Raw genomic sequence first — 23,803 nt, 5'->3', positions numbered from 1 at the left:
GAAGTTGGACAAAAATAAAAATATGATTACTATGTAATTAAACTGTGATTAAAGGGAAGTAATAAAGGGCAGAGGGTCTCATTCAGACCCGCTCGCGAGCGCTGAGCGCTCGCAAGCGGGTCAATGTTTCCCAAATGCGCATGCGCACGACGGAGGCGCCTCCGTCGTGCGCATGTGCCAGACCTGAATAACGACGGGGTAGCCGTCGTTATGGGTCTCGCACCAAAGGGGGCTTGCTGTCGATGGTGATTGACAGCACGCCCCCTTTGGTGGGCGTGCCAGGGGCGTGGCTGCCCAGACGGAGGCGTTCCCATGGGAACGCCTACCGTCTGGGTCCGGCCCCACTGACATCACTAGTGATGTCAGTGGGAGTGATTTTGGCTCTGATAGAGCCAAAATCACTCCAGGGCTTGCGGCAGACGAGACCCTACCGCAAGGGTTTCGTCGCAAGCCCGATGGTCGCGATGGTCTTGACCATCGCGACCATCATCATGGACGCTCGCATAAGCTGTGGGTGGTAACCCACAGCTATGCGAGCGTCCACGAGGCCACTTGTAGTCCCCAATAAAACATGTTTAGAAAGCACTGAACACCCTTTGTTCTTTAGGCAATAGTAATACACCCTATCTATACACAATAGCCAATTGCGTGGGTAACTAAATTATGTGGATCTAGTTAATTAAGAACAACTTCTTACTGTAATTTATCCAGCACAGTCTTTGAAATGACCATTAGAAGCTGATTGGTTGTTCTGGGCAACTAACTCACTTTATCACGCTGCAAGGCCCTGTGTAATGGTTGGTGTATTTGGTTGAAATGCCCAAAATTCCAGAATAAAATCTTACCGTTGTGCACGCTTTACCAGGTGATATCTTTTTCAGCGTTTACTCCCTTAATAAATTTCAAAATAGCTAAGAGAAATGGTAATAATAATGAAATCAGCCAGCAATAGCACTCACTAGTCTCACACACAGTAGTAACAGCAACAAATTGTTTTCTACAATATTTGTAATATCGCAAGAAATGTAATCATTTATACCTGTCCTATACACTGTCAGTGATACTACTGTAAGTGCTATATATTCTCATATTCTTGTCAAAATGTTAAAATTTTTACCATGTTTTTCTCTTTTGTTGTTGTAGGTTGTCTCTGGAATAAAATATATATTAATTGTGAAAATTAGACAGACAGAGTGCGCAAAAAATGCTCCAAGTGGTTATGGTAATGGTGAGTCCTGTGATGTGGACTATTCAAATGGGGCGCAGGTAAATCTTATTCTACAGCTCATCAAGCTTATAATTTATATGTAATATCACTGCACAGTATACGTAATATCACTGCACAGTATTTCTCAGCAAACAAGACCAACCAAACGTATGTAATCTATCGCTGTGAAGAGCCGTAGTTTGACTCTAAATATACTGTTGTATGTAAGATTTTAGATGTGCCATAAAATCAACCTGCCAACTTCTCTCCAACTGTTTTTCAATAATAGAAAAAAATAAGTAAAAAATGTCTCACACGTGCCATTATACCCCTCCTCCCCAGCAGCCTGTCACACATCTCCCCCTGCACAGCAGCCTGTCACACATCTCCCCCTGCACAGCAGCCTGTCACACATCTCCCCCTGCACAGCAGCCTGTCAAACATCTCCCCCTGCACAGCAGCCTGTCACACATCTTCCCCTGCACAGCAGCCTGTCACACATCTCCTCCTGCACAGCAGCCTGTCACACATCTCCTCCTGCACAACAGCCTGTCACACATCTCCCCCTGCACAGCAGCCTGTCACACATCTTCTCCTGCACAGCAGCCTGTCACACATCTTCCCCTGCACAGCAGCCTGTCACACATCTCCTCCTGCACAGCAGCCTGTCACACATCTCCTCCTGCACAACAGCCTGTCACACATCTCCCCCTGCACAGCAGCCTGTCACACATCTTCTCCTGCACAGCAGCCTGTCACACATCTTCTCCTGCACAGCAGCCTGTCACACATCTTCCCCTGCACAGCAGCCTGTCACACATCTTCTCCTGCACAGCAGCCTGTCACACATCTCCCCCTGCACAGCAGCCTGTCACACATCTCCCCCTGCACAGCAGCCTGTCACACATCTCCCCCTGCACAGCAGCCTGTCATGCATCTCCCCCTGCACAGCAGCTGTCACACATCTCCCCCTGCACAGCAGCCTGTCACACATCTCCCTCTGCACAGCAGCCTGTCACACATCTCCCCCTGCACAGCAGCCTGTCACACAACTACCCCTGCACAGCAGGCTGTCACGCATCTCCTCCTGCACAACAGCCTGTCACTCATTTTCCCCTGCACGGCGCCTGTCACGCATCTCCCCCTGCACAGCAGCCTGTCACGCATCTCCCCCTGCACAGCAGCCTGTCACGCATCTCTCCCTGCACAGCAGCCTGTCACACATCTTCCCCTGCACAGTGCCTGTCACACATCTCCCCCTGCACAGCAGCCTGTCACACATCTCCCTCTGCACAGTAGCTGTCACACATCTCCCCCTGCACAGCAGCCTGTCACACATCTCCCTCTGCACAGCAGCCTGTCACAAATCTCCCCCTGCACAGCAGCCTGTCACACGTCTCCCCCTGCACAGCAGCCTGTAACGCGTCTCCCCCTGCACAGCGCCTGTCACGCATCTCCCCCTGCACAGCAGCCTGACACGCATCTACCTCTGCACAGCAGCCTGTCACGCATCTCCCCCTGCACAGCAGCCTGTCACGCATCTCCCCCTGCACAGCAGCCTGTCACACAACTACCCCTGCACAGCAGCCAGTCACGCATCTCCTCCTGCACAGCAGCCTGTCACGCATCTTCCCCTGCACAGCGCCTGTCACGCATCTCCCCCTGCACAGCAGCCTGTCACGCATCTCCCCCTGCACAGCAGCCTGTCACGCATCTCTCCCTGCACAGCAGCCTGTCAGACATCTTCTCCTGCACAGCAGCCTGTCACACATCTTCTCCTGCACAGCAGCCTGTCACACATCTTCCCCTGCACAGCAGCCTGTCACACATCTCCCCCTGCACAGCAGCCTGTCACACATCTCCCCCTGCACAGCAGTCAGTCACACATCTCCCACTGCACAGCAGCCTGTCACACATCTCCCTCTGCACAGCAGCCTGTCACACATCTCCCCCTGCACAGCAGCCTGTCACGCATCTCCCCCTGCACAGCGCCTGTCACGCATCTCCCCCTGCACAGCAGCCTGTCACGCATCTCCCTCTGCACAGCAGCCTGTCACGCATCTCCTCCTGCACAGCAGCCTGTCACGCATCTCCCCCTGCACAGCAGCCTGTCACACATCTCCCCCTGCACAGCGCCTGTCACACATCTCCCCCTGCACAGCAGCCTGTCACACATCTCCCCCTGCACAGCAGCCTGTCAGACATCTCCCCAACTGCACAGCAGCCTGTCACACATCTCCCCCTGCACAGCCGCCTGTCACACATCTCCCCCTGCACAGCCGCCTGTCACACATCTCCCCCTGCACAGCGCCTGTCACACATCTCCTCCTGCACAGCAGCCTGTCACACATCTACCCCTGCTCAGCAGCCTGTCACACATCTCCCCCTGCACAGCAGCCTGTCACACATCTCCCCCTGCACAGCAGCCTGTCACACATCTCCCCCTGCACAGCGCCTGTCACGCATCTCCCCCTGCACAGCAGCCTGTCACGCATCTCCCCCTGCACAGCAGCCTGTCACGCATCTCTTCCTGCACAGCAGCCTCTCACGCATCTCCTCCTGCAAAACAGCCTGTCACGCATCTCTCCCTGCACAGCAGCCTGTCAGGCATCTTTTCCTGCACAGCAGCCTGTCAGACATCTTCTCCTGCACAGCAGCCTGTCACACATCTTCCCCTGCACAGCGCACAGCGCCTGTCACACCTCTCCCCCTGCACAGCGCCTGTCACGCATCTCCCCCTGCACAGCAGCCTGTCACGCATCTCGTCCTGCACAGCAGCCTGTCAGACATCTTCTCCTGCACAGCAGCCTGTCACACATCTCCTCCTGCACAGCAGCCTGTCACACATCTTCCCCTGCACAGCAGCCTGTCACACATCTCCCCGTGCACAGCGCCTGTCACACATCTCCCCCTGCACAGCAGCCTGTCACGCATCTCCCCCTGCACAGCAGCCTGTCACGCATCTCCCCCTGCACAGCAGCCTGTCACGCATCTCCCCCTGCACAGCAGCCTGTCACGCATCTCCTCCAGCACAGCAGCCTGTCACGCATCTTCCCCTGCACAGCAGCCTTTCACGCATCTCCCCCTGCACAGCAGCCTGTCACGCATCTCTCCCTGCACAGCATCCTGTCAGACATCTTCTCCTGCACAGCAGCCTGTCACACATCTCCCCTTGCACAGCAGCCTGTCACACATCTCCCCCTGCACAGCGCCTGTCACACATCTCCCCCTGCACTGCAGCCTGTCACACATCTTCCCCTGCACAGCAGCCTGTCACGCATCTCCCCCTACACAGCAGCCTGTCACACATCTCTCCCTGCACAGCAGCCTGTCAGACATCTTCTCCTGCACAACAGCCTGTCACACATCTCCCCCTGCACAGCAGCCTGTCACGCATCTTCGCCTATCACACATCTCCTCCTGCACAGCAGCCTGTCACACATCTCCCCCTGCACAGCAGCCTGTCACACATCTCCTCCTGCACAGCAGCCTGTCACACATCTCCCCCTGCACAGCAGCCTGTCATACATCTCCTCCTGCACAGCAGCCTGTCACACATCTCCCCCTGCAGAGCAGCCTGTCACACATCTCCCCCTGCACAGTGCCTGTCACACATCTCCCCCTGCACAGCGCCTGTCACGCATCTCCCCCTGCACAGCAGCCTGTCACGCATCTCCCCCTGCACAGCAACCTGTCACGCATTTCTCCCTGCACAGCAGCCTGTCACGCATCTCTCCCTGCACAGCAGCCTGTCAGGCATCTTTTCCAGCACAGCAGCCTGTCACACATCTTCTCCTGCACAGCAGCCTGTCACACATCTTCCCCTGCACAGCGCCTGTCACACATCTCCCCCTGCACAGCAGCCTGTCACACATCTCCCCCTGCACAGCAGCCTGTCACACATCTCCCCCTGCACAGCAGCCTGTCACACATCTCCCCCTGCACAGCGCCTGTCACACATCTCCCCCTGCACAGCAGCCTGTCACACATCTCCCCCTCCACAGCAGCCTGTCACACATCACCCCCTGCACAGCAGCCTGTCACACATCTTCCCCTGCACAGCAGCCTGTCACACATCTCCCCCTGCACAGCAGCCTGTCACTCATCTCTTCCTGCACAGCAGCCTGTCAGACATTTTCCCCTGCAAAGCAGCCTGTCACACATCTTCCCCTGCACAGCAGCCTGTCACACATCTCCTCCTGCACAGCAGCCTGTCACAGATCTTCCCCTGCACAGCAGCCTGTCACACATCTCCCCCTGCACAGCGCCTGTCACACATCTCCCCCTGCACAGCGCCTGTCACACATCTTCTCCAGCACAGCAGACTGTCAGACATCTTCTCCTGCACAGCAGCCTGTCACACATCTCCCCCTGCACAGCAGCCTGTCACGCATCTCCTCCTGCACAGCAGCCTGTCACGCATGTCCCCCTGCACCGCGCCTGTCACGCATCTCCCCCTGCACAGCAGCCTGTCACGCATCTCCCCCTGCACAGCAGCCTGTCACGCATCTCCCCCTGCACTGCAGCCTGTCACGCATCTCCCCCTGCACAGCAGCCTGTCACGCATCTCCTCCTGCACAGCAGCCTGTCACGCATCTTCCCCTGCACAGCAGCCTTTCACGCATCTCCCCCTGCACAGCAGCCTGTCACGCATCTCTCCCTGCACAGCAGCCTGTCAGACATCTTCTCCTGCACAGCAGCCTGTCACACATCTCCCCCTGCACAGCAGCCTGTCACACATCTCCCCCTGCACAGCAGCCTGTCACGCATCTCCTCCTGCACAGCAGCCTGTCACGCATCTTCCCCTGCACAGCAGGCTTTCACGCATCTCCCCCTGCACAGCAGCCTGTCACGCATCTCTCCCTGCACAGCAGCCTGTCAGACATCTTCTCCTGCACAGCAGCCTGTCACACATCTCCCCCTGCACAGCAGCCTGTCACACATCTCCCCCTGCACAGCAGCCTGTCACACATCTCCCCCTGCACTGCAGCCTGTCACACATCTTCCCCTGCACAGCAGCCTGTCACGCATCTCCCCCTACACAGCAGCCTGTCACGCATCTCTCCCTGCACAGCAGCCTGTCAGACATCTTCTCCTGCACAGCAGCCTATCACACATCTCCCCCTGCACAGCAGCCTGTCACGCATCTTCGCCTATCACACATCTCCTCCTGCACAGCAGCCTGTCACACATCTCACCCTGCACAGCTGCCTGTCACACATCTCCCCCTGCACAGCAGCCTGTCACACATCTCCCCCTGCAAAGCAGCCTGTCACACATCTCCCCCTGCACAGCAGCCTGTCACACATCTCCCCATGCACAGCAGCCTATCACACATCTTCCCCTGCACAGCAGCCTGTCACACATCTCCCCCTGCACAGCAGCCTGTCACACATCTCCCCCTGCACAGCAGCCTGTCACACATCTCCCCCTGCACAGCAGCCTGTCACACATCTTCCTCTGCACTGAAGCCTGTCACACATCTTCCCCTGCACAGCAGTCTGTCACACGTCATCGGGCCCAGCAGCCTGTCAAACATCTTCCCCTGCGCTGCAGCCTGTCACACATCTTCCCCTGCACAGCAGCCTGTCACACATATTCCCCTGCACAGCAGCCTGTAACACGTCATCGGGCCCCAGCAGCCTGTCAAAATCTTCCCCTGCGCAGCAGCCTGTCACACATCTTCCCCTGCACAGCAGCCTGTCATACATCTTCCCCTGCACAGCAGCCTGTCACACATATTTTCCTGCACAGCAGCCTGTCACACATCTCCCCCTGCACAGCAGCCTGTCACACATCTCCCCCTGCACAGCAGCCTGTCACACATCTCCCCCTGCACAGCGCCTGACACACATCTCCCCCTGAACAGCGCCTGACACACATCTCTCCCCGCACAGCAGCCTGTCACACATCTCCCCCCGCACAGCGCCTGTCACACGTCTCCCCCCGCACAGCAGCCTGTCACACGTCTCCCCCTGCACAGCAGCCTGTCACACGTCTCCCCCTGCACAGCAGCCTGTCACACGTCTCCCCCTACATAGCAGCCTGTCACTCATCTCTTCCTGCACAGCAGCCTGTCAGACATTTCCCCCTGCTAAGCAGCCTGTCACACATCTTCCCCTGCACAGCAGCCTGTTACACATCTCCTCCTGCACAGCAACCTGTCACACATTTTCCCCTGCACAGCAGCCTGTCACACATCTCCCCCTGCACAGCAGCCTGTCACACATCTTCCCCTGCACAGCAGCCTGTCACACATCTTCCCCTGCACAGCAGCCTGTCACACATCTCCTCCTGCACAGCAGCCTGTCACACATTATCCCCTGCACAGCAGCCTGTCACAAATATCCCCCTGCACAGCGCCTGTCACACATCTCCCCCTGCACAGCAGCCTGTCACACATCTTCTCCTGCACAGCAGCCTGTCAGACATCTCCTCCTGCACAGCAGCCTGTCACACATCTCCCCCTGCACAGCAGCCTGTCACACATCTCCCCCTGCACAGCAGCCTGTCACACATCTCTCCCTGCACAGCAGCCTGTCACACCTCTCCCCCTGCACAGCAGCCTGTCACGCATCTCCTCCTGCACAGCAGCCTGTCACGCATCTCCCTCTGCACAGCAGCCTGTCACGCATCTCCCCCTGCACAGCGCCTGTCACGCATCTCCCCCTGCACAGCAGCCTATCACGCATCTCCCCCTGCACAGCAGCCGGTCACGCATCATCCCCTGCACAGCAGCCGGTCACGCTTCTCCCCCTGCACAGCATCCTGTCACGCTTCTCCCCCTGCACAGCAGCCTGTCACGCATCTTTCCCTGCACAGCAGCCTGTCACGCATCTCCTCCTGCACAGCTGCCTGTCACGCAACTTCCCCTGCACAGCAGCCTGTCACGCATCTTCCCCTGCACAGCAGCCTGTCACGCATCTCCCCCTGCACAGCAGCCTGTCACGCATCTCTCCCTGCACAGCAGCCTGTCAGACAACTTCTCCTGCACAGCAGCCTGTCACACATCTCCCCCTGCACAGCAGCCTGTCACACATCTCCCCCTGCACAGCAGCCTGTCACACATCTCCCCCTGCACATCAGCCTGTCACGCATCTGCCCCTGCACAGCAGCCTGTCACGCATCTCTCCTTGCACAGCAGCCTGTCAGACATCTCCTCCTGCACAGCTGCCTGTCACACATCTCCCCCTGCACAGCAGCCTGTCACACATCTCCCCCTGCCCAGCGCCTGTCACACATCTCCACCTGCACAGCAGCCTGTCACACATCTCCTCCTGCACAGCAGCCTGTCACACATCTCCTCCTGCACAGCAGCCTGTCACACATCTCCCCCTGCACAGCAGCCTGTCACACATCTCCCCCTGCACAGCAGCCTGTCACACATCTCCCCCTGCACAGCAGCCTGTCACCCATCTTCCAGCCTGTCACACATCTCCCCCTGCACTGCAGCCTGTCACACATCTCCCCCTGCACAGCAGCCTGTCACACATCTCCCCCTGCACAGCAGCCTGTCACACATCTCCCCCTGCACTGCAGCCTGTCACACATCTCCCCCTGCACAGCAGCCTGTCACACATCTTCCCCTGCACAGCTGCCTGTCACACATCTTCCCCTGCATAGCAGCCTGTCACACATCTCCCCCTGCACAGCAGCCTGTCACACATCTCCCCCTGCACAGCAACCTGTCAAACATATTCTCCTGCACAGCAGCCTGTCACACATCTCCCCCTGCACAGCAGCCTGTCACACATCTTCCCCCGCACAGCAGCCTGTCACACATCTCCCCCTGCACAGCAGCCTGTCACACATCTTCCCCTGCAGAGAAGCCTGTCACACAGCTTCCCCTGCAGAGAAGCCTGTCACACATCTCCCCCTGCACAGCAGCCTGTCACACATCTTCCCCTGCACAGCAGCCTGTCACGCATCTCCCCCTGCACAACAGCCTGTCACGCATCTTCCCCTGCACAGCAGCCTGTCAGACATCTTCCAGCCTGTCACACATCTTCCCCTGCACAGCTGCGTGTCACACATCTTCCCCTGCACAGCAGCCTGTCACACATCTCCCCCTGCACAGCAGCCGGTCACACATCTCCCCCTGCACAGCAGCCTGTCACACATATTCTCCTGCACAGCAGCTTGTCACACATCTCCCCCTGCACAGCAGCCTGTCACACATCTTCCCCTGCACAGCAGCCTGTCACACATCTCCCCCTGCACAGCAGCCTGTCACACATCTTCCCCTGCAGAGAAGCCTGTCACACATCTTCCCCTGCAGAGAAGCCTGTCACACATCTCCCCCTGTACAGCAGCCTGTCACACATCTTCCCCTGCACAGCAGCCTGTCACGCATCTCCCCCTGCACAACAGCCTGTCACGCATCTTCCCCTGCACAGCAGCCTGTCAGACATCTTCCAGCCTGTCACACATCTCCCCCTGCACAGCAGCCTGTCACACATCTCCTGCTGCACAGCAGCCTGTCACACATCTCCCCCTGCACAGCAGCCTGTCACACCTCTCCCCCTGCACAGCAGCCTGTCACACATCTCCCCCTGCACAGCAGCCTGTCACGCATCTTCCAGCCTGTCACACATCTCCCCCTGCACAGCAGCCTGTCACACATCTCCCCCTGCACTGCAGCCTGTCACACATCTCCCCCTGCACAGCAGCCTGTCACACATCTTCCCCTGCACAGCTGCCTGTCACACATCTTCCCCTGCACAGCAGCCTGTCACACATCTCCCCTTGCACAGCAGCCTGTCACACATCTTCCCCTGCACAGCAGCCTGTCACACATCTCCTCCTGCACAGCAGCCTGTCACACATCTCCCCCTGCACAGCAGCCTGTCACACATCTCCCCCTGCAGAGAAGCCGGTCACACATCTCCCCCTGCACAGCAGCCTGTCACACATATTCTCCTGCACAGCAGCCTGTCACACATCTCCCCCTGCACAGCAGCCTGTCACACATCTTCCCCTGCAGAGAAGCCTGTCACACATCTTCCCCTGCAGAGAAGCCTGTCACACATCTCCCCCTGCACAGCAGCCTGTCACACATCTTCCCCTGCACAGCAGCCTGTCACACGTCTCCCCCTGCACAGCAGCCTGTCACACATCTTCCCCTGCAGAGAAGCCTGTCACACATCTTCCCCTGCACAGCAGCCTGTCACACATCTCCCCCTGCACAGCAGCCTGTCACACATCTCCCCCTGCACAGCAGCCTGTCACACATCTTCCCCTGCACAGCAGCCTGTCACACATCTCCCCCTGCACAGCAGCCTGTCACACATCTTCCCCTGCACAGCAGCCTTTCACACATCTTCCCCTGCAGAGAAGCCTGTCACACATCTCCTCCTGCACAGCAGCCTGTCACACATCTTCCAATGCACAGCAGCCTGTCACGCATCTCCCCCTGCACAGCAGCCTGTCATGTATCTTCCCCTGCACAGCAGCCTGTCAGACATCTTCCAGCCTGTCACACATCTCCCCCTGCACAGCAGCCTGTCACACATCTCCCACTGCACAGCAGCCTGTCACACATCTCCCCCTGCACAGCAGCCTGTCACACATATCCCCCTGCACAGCAGCCTGTCACACATCTCCCCCTGCACAGCAGCCTGTCACCCATCTTCCAGCCTGTCACACATCTCCCCCTGCACTGCAGCCTGTCACACATCTTCCCCTGCACAGCAGCCTGTCACACATCTCCCCCTGCACAGCAACCTGTCAAACATATTCTCCTGCACAGCAGCCTGTCACACATCTCCCCCTGCACAGCAGCCTGTCACACATCTTCCCCCGCACAGCAGCCTGTCACACATCTCCCCCTGCACAGCAGCCTGTCACACATCTTCCCCTGCAGAGAAGCCTGTCACACAGCTTCCCCTGCAGAGAAGCCTGTCACACATCTCCCCCTGCACTGCAGCCTGTCACACATCTCCCCCTGCACAGCAGCCTGTCACACATCTTCCCCTGCACAGCTGCCTGTCACACATCTTCCCCTGCACAGCATCCTGTCACACATCTCCCCCTGCACAGCAGCCTGTCACACATCTCCCCCTGCACAGCAACCTGTCAAACATATTCTCCTGCACAGCAGCCTGTCACACATCTCCCCCTGCACAGCAGCCTGTCACACATCTTCCCCCGCACAGCAGCCTGTCACACATCTCCCTCTGCACAGCAGCCTGTCACACATCTTCCCCTGCAGAGAAGCCTGTCACACAGCTTCCCCTGCAGAGAAGCCTGTCACACATCTCCCCCTGCACAGCAGCCTGTCACACATCTTCCCCTGCACAGCAGCCTGTCACACATCTCCCCCTGCACAACAGCCTGTCACGCATCTTCCCCTGCACAGCAGCCTGTCAGACATCTTCCAGCCTGTCACACATCTTCCCCTGCACAGCTGCCTGTCACACATCTTCCCCTGCACAGCAGCCTGTCACACATCTCCCCCTGCACAGCAGCCGGTCACACATCTCCCCCTGCACAGCAGCCTGTCACACATATTCTCCTGCACAGCAGCTTGTCACACATCTCCCCCTGCACAGCAGCCTGTCACACATCTTCCCCTGCACAGCAGCCTGTCACACATCTCCCCCTGCACAGCAGCCTGTCACACATCTTCCCCTGCAGAGAAGCCTGTCACACATCTTCCCCTGCAGAGAAGCCTGTCACACATCTCCCCCTGTACAGCAGCCTGTCACACATCTTCCCCTGCACAGCAGCCTGTCACGCATCTCCCCCTGCACAACAGCCTGTCACGCATCTTCCCCTGCACAGCAGCCTGTCAGACATCTTCCAGCCTGTCACATGTCTCCCCCTGCACAGCAGCCTGTCACACATCTCCCGCTGCACAGCAGCCTGTCACACATCTCCCCCTGCACAGCAGCCTGTCACACATCTCCCCCTGCACAGCAGCCTGTCACACATCTCCCCCTGCACAGCAGCCTGTCACGCATCTTCCAGCCTGTCACACATCTCCCCCTGCACAGCAGCCTGTCACACATCTCCCCCTGCACAGCAGCCTGTCACACATCTCACCCTGCACAGCAGCCTGTCACACATCTCCCCCTGCACTGCAGCCTGTCACACATCTCCCCCTGCACAGCAGCCTGTCACACATCTTCCCCTGCACAGCTGCCTGTTACACATCTTCCCCTGCACAGCAGCCTCTCACACATCTCCCCTTGCACAGCAGCCTGTCACACATCTCCCCCTGCACAGCAGCCTGTCACACATCTTCCCCTGCACAGCAGCCTGTCACACATCTCCTCCTGCACAGCAGCCTGTCACACATCTCCCCCTGCACAGCAGCCTGTCACACATATTCTCCTGCACAGCAGCCTGTCACACATCTCCCCCTGCACAGCAGCCTGTCACACATCTTCCCCTGCAGAGAAGCCTGTCACACATCTTCCCCTGCAGAGAAGCCTGTCACACATCTTCCCCTGCACAGCAGCCTGTCACACATCTCCCCCTGCACAGCAGCCTGTCACACATCTTCCCCTGCAGAGAAGCCTGTCACACATCTTCCCCTGCACAGCAGCCTGTCACACATCTCCCCCTGCACAGCAGCCTGTCACACATCTCCCCCTGCACAGCAGCCTGTCACACATCTCCCCCTGCACAGCAGCCTGTCACACATCTTCCCCTGCACAGCAGCCTGTCACACATCTCCCCCTGCACAGCAGCCTGTCACACATCTTCCCCTGCACAGCAGCCTGTCACACATCTTCCCCTGCAGAGAAGCCTGTCACACATCTCCTCCTGCACAGCAGCCTGTCACACATCTTCCACTGCACAGCAGCCTGTCACGCATCTCCCCCTGCACAGCAGCCTGTCATGCATCTTCCCCTGCACAGCAGCCTGTCAGACATCTTCCAGCCTGTCACACATCTCCCCCTGCACAGCAGCCTGTCACACATCTCCCACTGCACAGCAGCCTGTCACACATCTCCCCCTGCACAGCAGCCTGTCACACATCTCCCCCTGCACTGCAGCCTGTCACACATCTCCCCCTGCACAGCAGCCTGTCACACATCTTCCCCTGCACAGCTGCCTGTCACACATCTTCCCCTGCACAGCAGCCTGTCACACATCTCCCCCTGCACAGCAGCCTGTCACACATCTCCCCCTGCACAGCAACCTGTCAAACATATTCTCCTGCACAGCAGCCTGTCACACATCTCCCCCTGCACAGCAGCCTGTCACACATCTTCCCCCGCACAGCAGCCTGTCACACATCTCCCCCTGCACAGCAGCCTGTCACACATCTTCCCCTGCAGAGAAGCCTGTCACACAGCTTCCCCTGCAGAGAAGCCTGTCACACATCTCCCCCTGCACAGCAGCCTGTCACACATCTTCCCCTGCACAGCAGCCTGTCACGCATCTCCCCCTGCACAACAGCCTGTCACGCATCTTCCACTGCACAGCAGCCTGTCAGACATCTTCCAGCCTGTCACACATCTTCCCCTGCACAGCTGCCTGTCACACATCTTCCCCTGCACAGCAGCCTGTCACACATCTCCCCCTGCACAGCAGCCGGTCACACATCTCCCCCTGCACAGCAGCCTGTCACACATATTCTCCTGCACAGCAGCTTGTCACACATCTCCCCCTGCACAGCAGCCTGACACACATCTTCCCCTGCACAGCAGCCTGTCACACATCTCCCCCTGCACAGCAGCCTGTCACACATCTTCCCCTGCAGAGAAGCCTGTCACACATCTTCCCCTGCAGAGAAGCCTGTCACACATCTCCCCCTGCACAGCAGCCTGTCACACATCTTCCCCTGCACAGCAGCCTGTCACGCATCTCCCCCTGCACAACAGCCTGTCACGCATCTTCCCCTGCACAGCAGCCTGTCAGACATCTTCCAGCCTGTCACACATCTCCCCCTGCACAGCAGCCTGTCACACATCTCCCCCTGCACAGCAGCCTGTCACCCATCTTCCAGCCTGTCACACATCTCCCCCTGCACAGCAACCTGTCAAACATATTCTCCTGCACAGCAGCCTGTCACACATCTCCCCCTGCACAGCAGCCTGTCACACATCTTCCCCCGCACAGCAGCCTGTCACACATCTCCCCCTGCACAGCAGCCTGTCACACATCTTCCCCTGCAGAGAAGCCTGTCACACAGCTTCCCCTGCAGAGAAGCCTGTCACACATCTCCCCCTGCACAGCAGCCTGTCACACATCTTCCCCTGCACAGCAGCCTGTCACGCATCTCCCCCTGCACAACAGCCTGTCACGCATCTTCCCCTGCACAGCAGCCTGTCAGACATCTTCCAGCCTGTCACACATCTTCCCCTGCACAGCTGCCTGTCACACATCTTCCCCTGCACAGCAGCCTGTCACACATCTCCCCCTGCACAGCAGCCGGTCACACATCTCCCCCTGCACAGCAGCCTGTCACACATATTCTCCTGCACAGCAGCTTGTCACACATCTCCCCCTGCACAGCAGCCTGTCACACATCTTCCCCTGCACAGCAGCCTGTCACACATCTCCCCCTGCACAGCAGCCTGTCACACATCTTCCCCTGCAGAGAAGCCTGTCACACATCTTCCCCTGCAGAGAAGCCTGTCACACATCTCCCCCTGTACAGCAGCCTGTCACACATCTTCCCCTGCACAGCAGCCTGTCACGCATCTCCCCCTGCACAACAGCCTGTCACGCATCTTCCCCTGCACAGCAGCCTGTCAGACATCTTCCAGCCTGTCACACATCTCCCCCTGCACAGCAGCCTGTCACACATCTCCCGCTGCACAGCAGCCTGTCACACATCTCCCCCTGCACAGCAGCCTGTCACACATCTCCCCCTGCACAGCAGCCTGTCACACATCTCCCCCTGCACAGCAGCCTGTCACGCATCTTCCAGCCTGTCACACATCTCCCCCTGCACAGCAGCCTGTCACACATCTCCCCCTGCACAGCAGCCTGTCACACATCTCCCCCTGCACAGCAGCCTGTCACACATCTCCCCCTGCACAGCAGCCTGTCACACATCTCCCCCTGCACTGCAGCCTGTCACACATCTCCCCCTGCACAGCAGCCTGTCACACATCTTCCCCTGCACAGCTGCCTGTCACACATCTTCCCCTGCACAGCAGCCTGTCACACATCTCCCCTTGCACAGCAGCCTGTCACACATCTCCCCCTGCACAGCAGCCTGTCACACATCTTCCCCTGCACAGCAGCCTGTCACACATCTCCTCCTGCACAGCAGCCTGTCACACATCTCCCCCTGCACAGCAGCCTGTCACACATCTCCCCCTGCAGAGAAGCCGGTCACACATCTCCCCCTGCACAGCAGCCTGTCACACATATTCTCCTGCACAGCAGCCTGTCACACATCTCCCCCTGCACAGCAGCCTGTCACACATCTTCCCCTGCAGAGAAGCCTGTCACACATCTTCCCCTGCAGAGAAGCCTGTCACACATCTTCCCCTGCACAGCAGCCTGTCACACATCTTCCCCTGCAGAGAAGCCTGTCACACATCTCCTCCTGCACAGCAGCCTGTCACACATCTTCCACTGCACAGCAGCCTGTCACGCATCTCCCCCTGCACAGCAGCCTGTCATGCATCTTCCCCTGCACAGCAGCCTGTCAGACATCTTCCAGCCTGTCACACATCTCCCCCTGCACAGCAGCCTGTCACACATCTCCCACTGCACAGCAGCCTGTCACACATCTCCCCCTGCACAGCAGCCTGTCACACATCTCCCCCTGCACAGCAGCCTGTCACACATCTCCCCCTGCACAGCAGCCTGTCACCCATCTTCCAGCCTGTCACACATCTCCCCCTGCACTGCAGCCTGTCACACATCTCCCCCTGCACAGCAGCCTGTCACACATCTCCCCCTGCACAGCAGCCTGTCACACATCTCCCCCTGCACTGCAGCCTGTCACACATCTCCCCCTGCACAGCAGCCTGTCACACATCTTCCACTGCACAGCTGCCTGTCACACATCTTCCCCTGCACAGCAGCCTGTCACACATCTCCCCCTGCACAGCAGCCTGTCACACATCTCCCCCTGCACAGCAACCTGTCAAACATATTCTCCTGCACAGCAGCCTGTCACACATCTCCCCCTGCACAGCAGCCTGTCACACATCTTCCCCCGCACAGCAGCCTGTCACACATCTCCCCCTGCACAGCAGCCTGTCACACATCTTCCCCTGCACAGCAGCCTGTCACACATCTTCCCCTGCAGAGAAGCCTGTCACACAGCTTCCCCTGCAGAGAAGCCTGTCACACATCTCCCCCTGCACAGCAGCCTGTCACACATCTTCCCCTGCACAGCAGCCTGTCACGCATCTCCCCCTGCACAACAGCCTGTCACGCATCTTCCACTGCACAGCAGCCTGTCAGACATCTTCCAGCCTGTCACACATCTTCCCCTGCACAGCTGCCTGTCACACATCTTCCCCTGCACAGCAGCCTGTCACACATCTCCCCCTGCACAGCAGCCGGTCACACATCTCCCCCTGCACAGCAGCCTGTCACACATATTCTCCTGCACAGCAGCTTGTCACACATCTCCCCCTGCACAGCAGCCTGTCACACATCTTCCCCTGCACAGCAGCCTGTCACACATCTCCCCCTGCACAGCAGCCTGTCACACATCTTCCCCTGCAGAGAAGCCTGTCACACATCTTCCCCTGCAGAGAAGCCTGTCACACATCTCCCCCTGCACAGCAGCCTGTCACACATCTTCCCCTGCACAGCAGCCTGTCACGCATCTCCCCCTGCACAACAGCCTGTCACGCATCTTCCCCTGCACAGCAGCCTGTCAGACATCTTCCAGCCTGTCACACATCTCCCCCTGCACAGCAGCCTGTCACACATCTCCCCCTGCACAGCAGCCTGTCACCCATCTTCCAGCCTGTCACACATCTCCCCCTGCACTGCAGCCTGTCACACATCTCCCCCTGCACAGCAGCCTGTCACACATCTCCCCCTGCACAGCAGCCTGTCACACATCTCCCCCTGCACTGCAGCCTGTCACACATCTCCCCCTGCACAGCAGCCTGTCACACATCTTCCCCTGCACAGCTGCCTGTCACACATCTTCCCCTGCACAGCAGCCTGTCACACATCTCCCCCTGCACAGCAGCCTGTCACACATCTCCCCCTGCACAGCAACCTGTCAAACATATTCTCCTGCACAGCAGCCTGTCACACATCTCCCCCTGCACAGCAGCCTGTCACACATCTTCCCCCGCACAGCAGCCTGTCACACATCTCCCCCTGCACAGCAGCCTGTCACACATCTTCCCCTGCAGAGAAGCCTGTCACACAGCTTCCCCTGCAGAGAAGCCTGTCACACATCTCCCCCTGCACAGCAGCCTGTCACACATCTTCCCCTGCACAGCAGCCTGTCACGCATCTCCCCCTGCACAACAGCCTGTCACGCATCTTCCCCTGCACAGCAGCCTGTCAGACATCTTCCAGCCTGTCACAAATCTTCCCCTGCACAGCTGCCTGTCACACATCTTCCCCTGCACAGCAGCCTGTCACACATCTCCCCCTGCACAGCAGCCGGTCACACATCTCCCCCTGCACAGCAGCCTGTCACACATATTCTCCTGCACAGCAGCTTGTCACACATCTCCCCCTGCACAGCAGCCTGTCACACATCTTCCCCTGCACAGCAGCCTGTCACACATCTCCCCCTGCACAGCAGCCTGTCACACATCTTCCCCTGCAGAGAAGCCTGTCACACATCTTCCCCTGCAGAGAAGCCTGTCACACATCTCCCCCTGCACAGCAGCCTGTCACACATCTTCCCCTGCACAGCAGCCTGTCACGCATCTCCCCCTGCACAACAGCCTGTCACCCATCTTCCCCTGCACAGCAGCCTGTCACACATCTCCCCCTGCACAGCAGCCTGTCACACATCTCCCCCTGCACAGCAGCCTGTCACGCATCTTCCAGCCTGTCACACATCTCCCCCTGCACAGCAGCCTGTCACACATCTCCCCCTGCACAGCAGCCTGTCACACATCTCCCCCTGCACAGCAGCCTGTCACACATCTCCCCCTGCACAGCAGCCTGTCACACATCTCCCCCTGCACTGCAGCCTGTCACACATCTCCCCCTGCACAGCAGCCTGTCACACATCTTCCCCTGCACAGCTGCCTGTCACACATCTTCCCCTGCACAGCAGCCTGTCACACATCTCCCCTTGCACAGCAGCCTGTCACACATCTCCCCCTGCACAGCAGCCTGTCACACATCTTCCCCTGCACAGCAGCCTGTCACACATCTCCTCCTGCACAGCAGCCTGTCACACATCTCCCCCTGCACAGCAGCCTGTCACACATCTCCCCCTGCAGAGAAGCCGGTCACACATCTCCCCCTGCACAGCAGCCTGTCACACATATTCTCCTGCACAGCAGCCTGTCACACATCTCCCCCTGCACAGCAGCCTGTCACACATCTTCCCCTGCAGAGAAGCCTGTCACACATCTTCCCCTGTAGAGAAGCCTGTCACACATCTCCCCCTGCACAGCAGCCTGTCACACATCTTCCCCTGCACAGCAGCCTGTCACACATCTCCCCCTGCACAGCAGCCTGTCACACATCTTCCCCTGCAGAGAAGCCTGTCACACATCTTCCCCTGCACAGCAGCCTGTCACACATCTCCCCCTGCACAGCAGCCTGTCACACATCTCCCCCTGCACAGCAGCCTGTCACACATCTCCCCCTGCACAGCAGCCTGTCACACATCTCCCCCTGCACAGCAGCCTGTCACACATCTTCCCCTGCAGAGAAGCCTGTCACACATCTCCCCCTGCACAGCAGCCTTTCACACATCTTCTCCTGCACAGCAGCCTGTCACACATCTCCTCCTGCACAGCAGCCTGTCACACATCTTCCACTGCACAGCAGCCTGTAACACGTCATCGGGCCCCAGCAGCCTGTCAAAATCTTCCCCTGCGCAGCAGCCTATCACACATCTTCCCCTGCGCAGCAACCTGTCACACATCTTCCCCTGCACAGCAGCCTGTCACACATCTCCCCCTGCACAGCAGCCTGTCACGCATCTCCCCCTGCACAGCAGCCTGTCACGCATCTTCCCCTGCACAGCAGCCTGTCACACATCTTCCCCTGCACAGCAGCCTGTCACACATCTTCCCCTGCACAGCAGCCTGTCACACATCTTCCCCTGCACAGCAGCCTGTCACACATCTTCCCCTGCACAGCAGCCTGTCACACATCTTCCCCTGCACAGCAGCCTGTCACACATCTTCCCCTGCACAGCAGCCTGTCACACATCTTCCCCTGCACAGAAGTCTGTCACACATCTTCCCCTGCACAGAAGCCTGCTACACGTCATCGGGCCCCAGCAGCCTGTCACACGTCATCGGGCCCCAGCAGCCTGTCACACATCTTCCCCTGCACAGAAGCCTGTCACACATCTTCCCCTGCACAGCAGCCTGTTACACGTCATAAGGCCCCAGCAGCCTGTCACACATCTTCCCCTGCACATAAGCCTGCTACACGTCATCGGGCCCCAGCAGCCTGTCACACGTCATCGGGCCCCAGCAGCCTGTCACATGTCATCGGGCCCCAGCAGCATCCTATCACACAGTCCAGCAAACTGGAATAAGTGTTTGAGGGACCAAGGGCACTTAAATAGGGAGGCCCTTATGGTCCAATATTAACAGCATAGTCATAATTCACAAGATAGAGACAGTGAGGACGATTCAGAGGTGGACACATCCGAGATGTTTACCGCCAGGAGATGCAGATTGAAATTTCATGGAGATCCATGCAATTTCGATGAGCATTTCTGGGTGGCAACTGGGGAGGTGGCTAACAGTCATGGGAATGTCGGTGTCAGTGACTGGCACTGGTGGCCATGGTCACTCGAACATTCTGCACCTGCAATGTCCGATGGTGCGCCAATAGTGCGCCTTTGTACGCACATTGGCATATTCGCGGTGCAGCTGGTAGGAATCTCACTAGCAATTAGCATAAAGGCGCAGTAGAAGCTGTTACAAAAGTTGCAGCCCTACTGCAACTGCGTCCACCTCATTAGTATGGTAACTGGTAAATAAGAGCTTTCATATGAATGCCATCACTAAAGAGAAATGTATTTAAAAACAGAGGGCCACATATCCACAGACATACATGTAGTCAACTTTGCAATGGATCACAGGCATTATTCTAATTATCTGATTGATCGTCCAAGAATGAAAATCTCTGCCTCAAATTGAGTAGTGTGTGTGCATTTTTGATAATCTGCTGATACTGTATTTCCTATGTTTTCCTGTCACTATGTCATCCTCCTTGTGGGCGTACACATGCAAAATGAGTGTGGTGTGGTGGAAAATCAGTAGCTTCTACTAAAAATTTGCACAATGTGTAGCACCGATTATTGGGGCTGACAATATGCAGAAAAAATCACACTGTTACTCGTCCTGATCCAAAAAATCTGACGGTGTGTCGCTAGCCTTACACATGCAGCAGGTCACATATATAGAGTAGAGATGTGCACGCTCCCCCGTGTTTTGGTTTTGATTCCAATTCTTTATTGTGTTTTGGATCGGATTCGGGGCCTGATTCAGACCCAGAGCAGGTCGATGGTGGCCCAGTGCGCATGCGCGAGCCCCAGGACGAGCGCAAAAAGCACTCGCTCCGTGGCTCACTACAAAAGGGGCGGCTGCCGATGTTGATCGACAGCTCGCCCCATTTTGTAGGCGTGGCAGGGGGTGGCTTCACAAACGGAGGCGTTCCCATGGGAGTGATGTCAGTGGGAGAGCTTCCGGCTCTATTAGAGCCAGAAGCTCTCTGGGGCTTGCGGCCATGAGACCCTATCACAAGGGACTCGTTGCAAGCCCGATGGTCACAATGGTCTTGACCATCGCGACCATCATCCTTGCCACTCGCAATAGCCCACAGCCGCTCAAAAAAAACAAAAACGCTCTGATTCAGAGCAAGCGCTCTTTCAGAGCGTCTGGCTCTGAATCAGGGCCTCGGTTTTGGATTCCTTTTAAATCGCTAAAAATGAGCGGTTTGGTTTTCGACAAATTAGGGCAAATTCGGATTAGTTCTCATTGGCTTTACAAAACACGTTCGAGCCAGATAGCCAGTTTGACGCTGTTTTTGAGATCTGAACTGAGTAAAACCGAACCGCTCATCTCTAATAAAAATAGATAAAATTGATAAAAACAGCTAAAATCATGTAATTTGGATCTGTTTACATGGAATCCAAAACCTGAGTTTGGTTTTTAAAGCCGAGTTCCGAACTTACAGCAGACCCGAGCCGGAAATCTGTTCTACTCGCAATTCCAAAGTGATTGAGCTCCAGCCAGGCTCCAGCAGTGGGCGAAACAGTCAATGAGAGTCTGTCTGACTCTCATTGGCTGCTAATTAAAACAAACACACAGCCGCCGGCGTGCGGCTGTGTGTTTGTTACTTACTGTATAGTGTTGACTGAACTCCATCCGGTCAGCACTTCACTGACCACGGTGTCCTGGACCGCGGCAAACTGCGCCCCCCCCCCCGTGCCGCTGGTTTGATGACACCCAGGGCACATGCCCTCTCGACACCCCCCCCTTAGTTACGCCACTGTTCTCAGGTCAGCCCTGTTCACACTGAACCCAGGTCTGCCCTGCTAAACTTGTGAGGTCATAAAAAGTGGAAGGTGACTGCTCCACAACCACCAATCAGCTCATTTTTAGGCATGACCTAGGTCGGATAACCCGGGTTGCGCCGTTTACACTGCACGATTACCCATGTCCATCCTGGGTCCGACCCTGGTAGCTACCTGGGTAGGATTGATGGGTCACTTGACCCGGGTAATTTTTCAGGGACCCTTTTACACTGAGCTGCAACTCGGGTAGATCCAGCAAAGACCCAGGTTTTTGCTTTGGTGTAAAGGGGTATAACTTAGTGGTTCCCAAACTGGGTGAGTTAGCACCCTGGGGTTCCTCAGGGCACATGCAGGGGTGCCTCAGGTTGATGGTCTAGTACCAAATAAAATTATTTTTAGTCAGTGTGATAGGCAAAGCCAGTACTAATGGCTGCCAATCAACAAATATGTGAACAAAATGAAGCGCAGCCCTGTCAACCACCACATAACTGAAGCTAAGGGTGACATATAACTTAAGCACAATTTACTTCAAGAAATTTTAATTTCTCAATAAGAAACTTTTGACTAAGGGTTCCATGGAAAAAATGCTGATACTCTAGGGTGCTGTGATTTGAAAAGTTTAGGAACCGCTGCATCAACTGCAATTAACATTTACTTATTTTTTTCCCCTCTATTAAAATGTTTCTCTCAATTTTGCAGGAGTACATTTGCAAGTTTGAAGTCGTTGTAAAGGCATGGTTAACAGGAAAAGATGCGCAAAGGCTTGAATCTAGTTCTTGTGTTCTTCAATAATGGAATTACCTGAGACCATCGAGTTTCATGCAACAATGTAGTAACGTTTAAAAACTTGTTACCTATTGTACTGTATGTCATTGTGAATAAAAAGCAAACAATTAATTTCTGTATCTTTAAAGTCCTTTGATTAGCACACTACCCTCTTCAACTGATTTTCCAAGTTCTGTTTTCACTTGCCACTTATTAAACAATAATAATAATACCATATGTGACAATCTACAGTGTTTTTGAAAGCAATACAGTACTTAGGGGCCTGTTCATCATTTGATGGAGGTAATTAGGTTTAGAACTCGCATGGAGTTCTACCTAATTACCGGAGGAATTCATCATTCCTCCGCTCCATAACTATCTATTCCGAAAAGGTGTCATTTTTGCGATGACAGATTTTCGGGAAATAGATACTTTTCCCTACCTGCTCTAACTTACCGCAGCTGTAATCAGTGCTGCGCATGCACTGTTACATCCGTATAAGCAGTGCATGCGCAGCACTGCCTACAGCTGCGATAATTATGTGTGTGTGTCCCAACCCACCCCTCCGCTCACCTCCCTGTCCCAAACTTACCTGGTTGCTGCAGCCTCCTCCAGCTCTGGCTGCTCCTCTGACACTATGGCCCTCATTCAGAGCCGTACACTCTGAGCAGAGCGCACGCTCTGAATGAGGGCCGGGCTCCATTTTCATGGAGCGTCCTCCTGGACGCTCGTATAGCTGTGGGTCACCACCCACAGGCTATACGAGCGTGCTTTGTGATGGCCGCGATGGTCGAGACCATCGCGACCATCGAAATTGCGAGCCGGAGCCTGCGGTTGAGGTTTTCAACCGCAAGCTCCGGAGTGATTTTGGCTCTATCAGAGCCAAAATCACTCCCACTGACATCACTAGTGATGTCAGTGGGCCGGCTTCTGACGGGAGGCGTTCCCGTGGGAATGCCCCCGTCAGGGAGGCACGCCCACCAAAGGGGGCGTGCTGTCAATCAACATTGACAGCACGCCCCCTTTGATCGGACACAACGAGCGAAGGACTTTCCTTCGCTCGTCGCGTCTGGCGCATGCGCACGACGGAGCTCCCTCCGTCGTGCGCATGCTCAGTGCATAACATCGACCCACTTGCGAGCGGACAGCCGCTCGCGAGTAGGTCTGAATCAGGCCCTATGTTCTCCCAGCAGAGCACAGTAAAGTTTAGAAAAAAT

At 56.7% G+C, this 23,803-nt stretch overlaps 1 protein-coding gene across 1 annotated transcript in view; it reads left to right on the top strand.

The window, feature by feature from the left end:
• LOC148518350 (cystatin-POGU1-like) overlaps nt 1-22,718 on the top strand; it is a 31,585-nt gene extending 8,867 nt beyond the window's left edge. The window contains exons 3-4 of the mRNA XM_088477587.1: nt 1,144-1,266; nt 22,521-22,718. Coding sequence (XP_088333713.1) covers nt 1,144-1,266; nt 22,521-22,613 — 216 coding nt within the window. The 3' untranslated portion in view covers nt 22,614-22,718. The remainder of the gene's footprint in view (nt 1-1,143; nt 1,267-22,520) is intronic.
• The last annotated feature ends 1,085 nt before the right edge of the window (nt 22,719-23,803 follow it).

The sequence above is a fragment of the Taudactylus pleione genome, unplaced genomic scaffold (assembly GCF_031769625.1).
Source record: "Taudactylus pleione unplaced genomic scaffold, aTauple2 ptg000201l, whole genome shotgun sequence".
NCBI lineage: Eukaryota > Metazoa > Chordata > Amphibia > Anura > Myobatrachidae > Taudactylus > Taudactylus pleione.
This window is presented reverse-complemented; position numbering and strand designations above follow the sequence as displayed.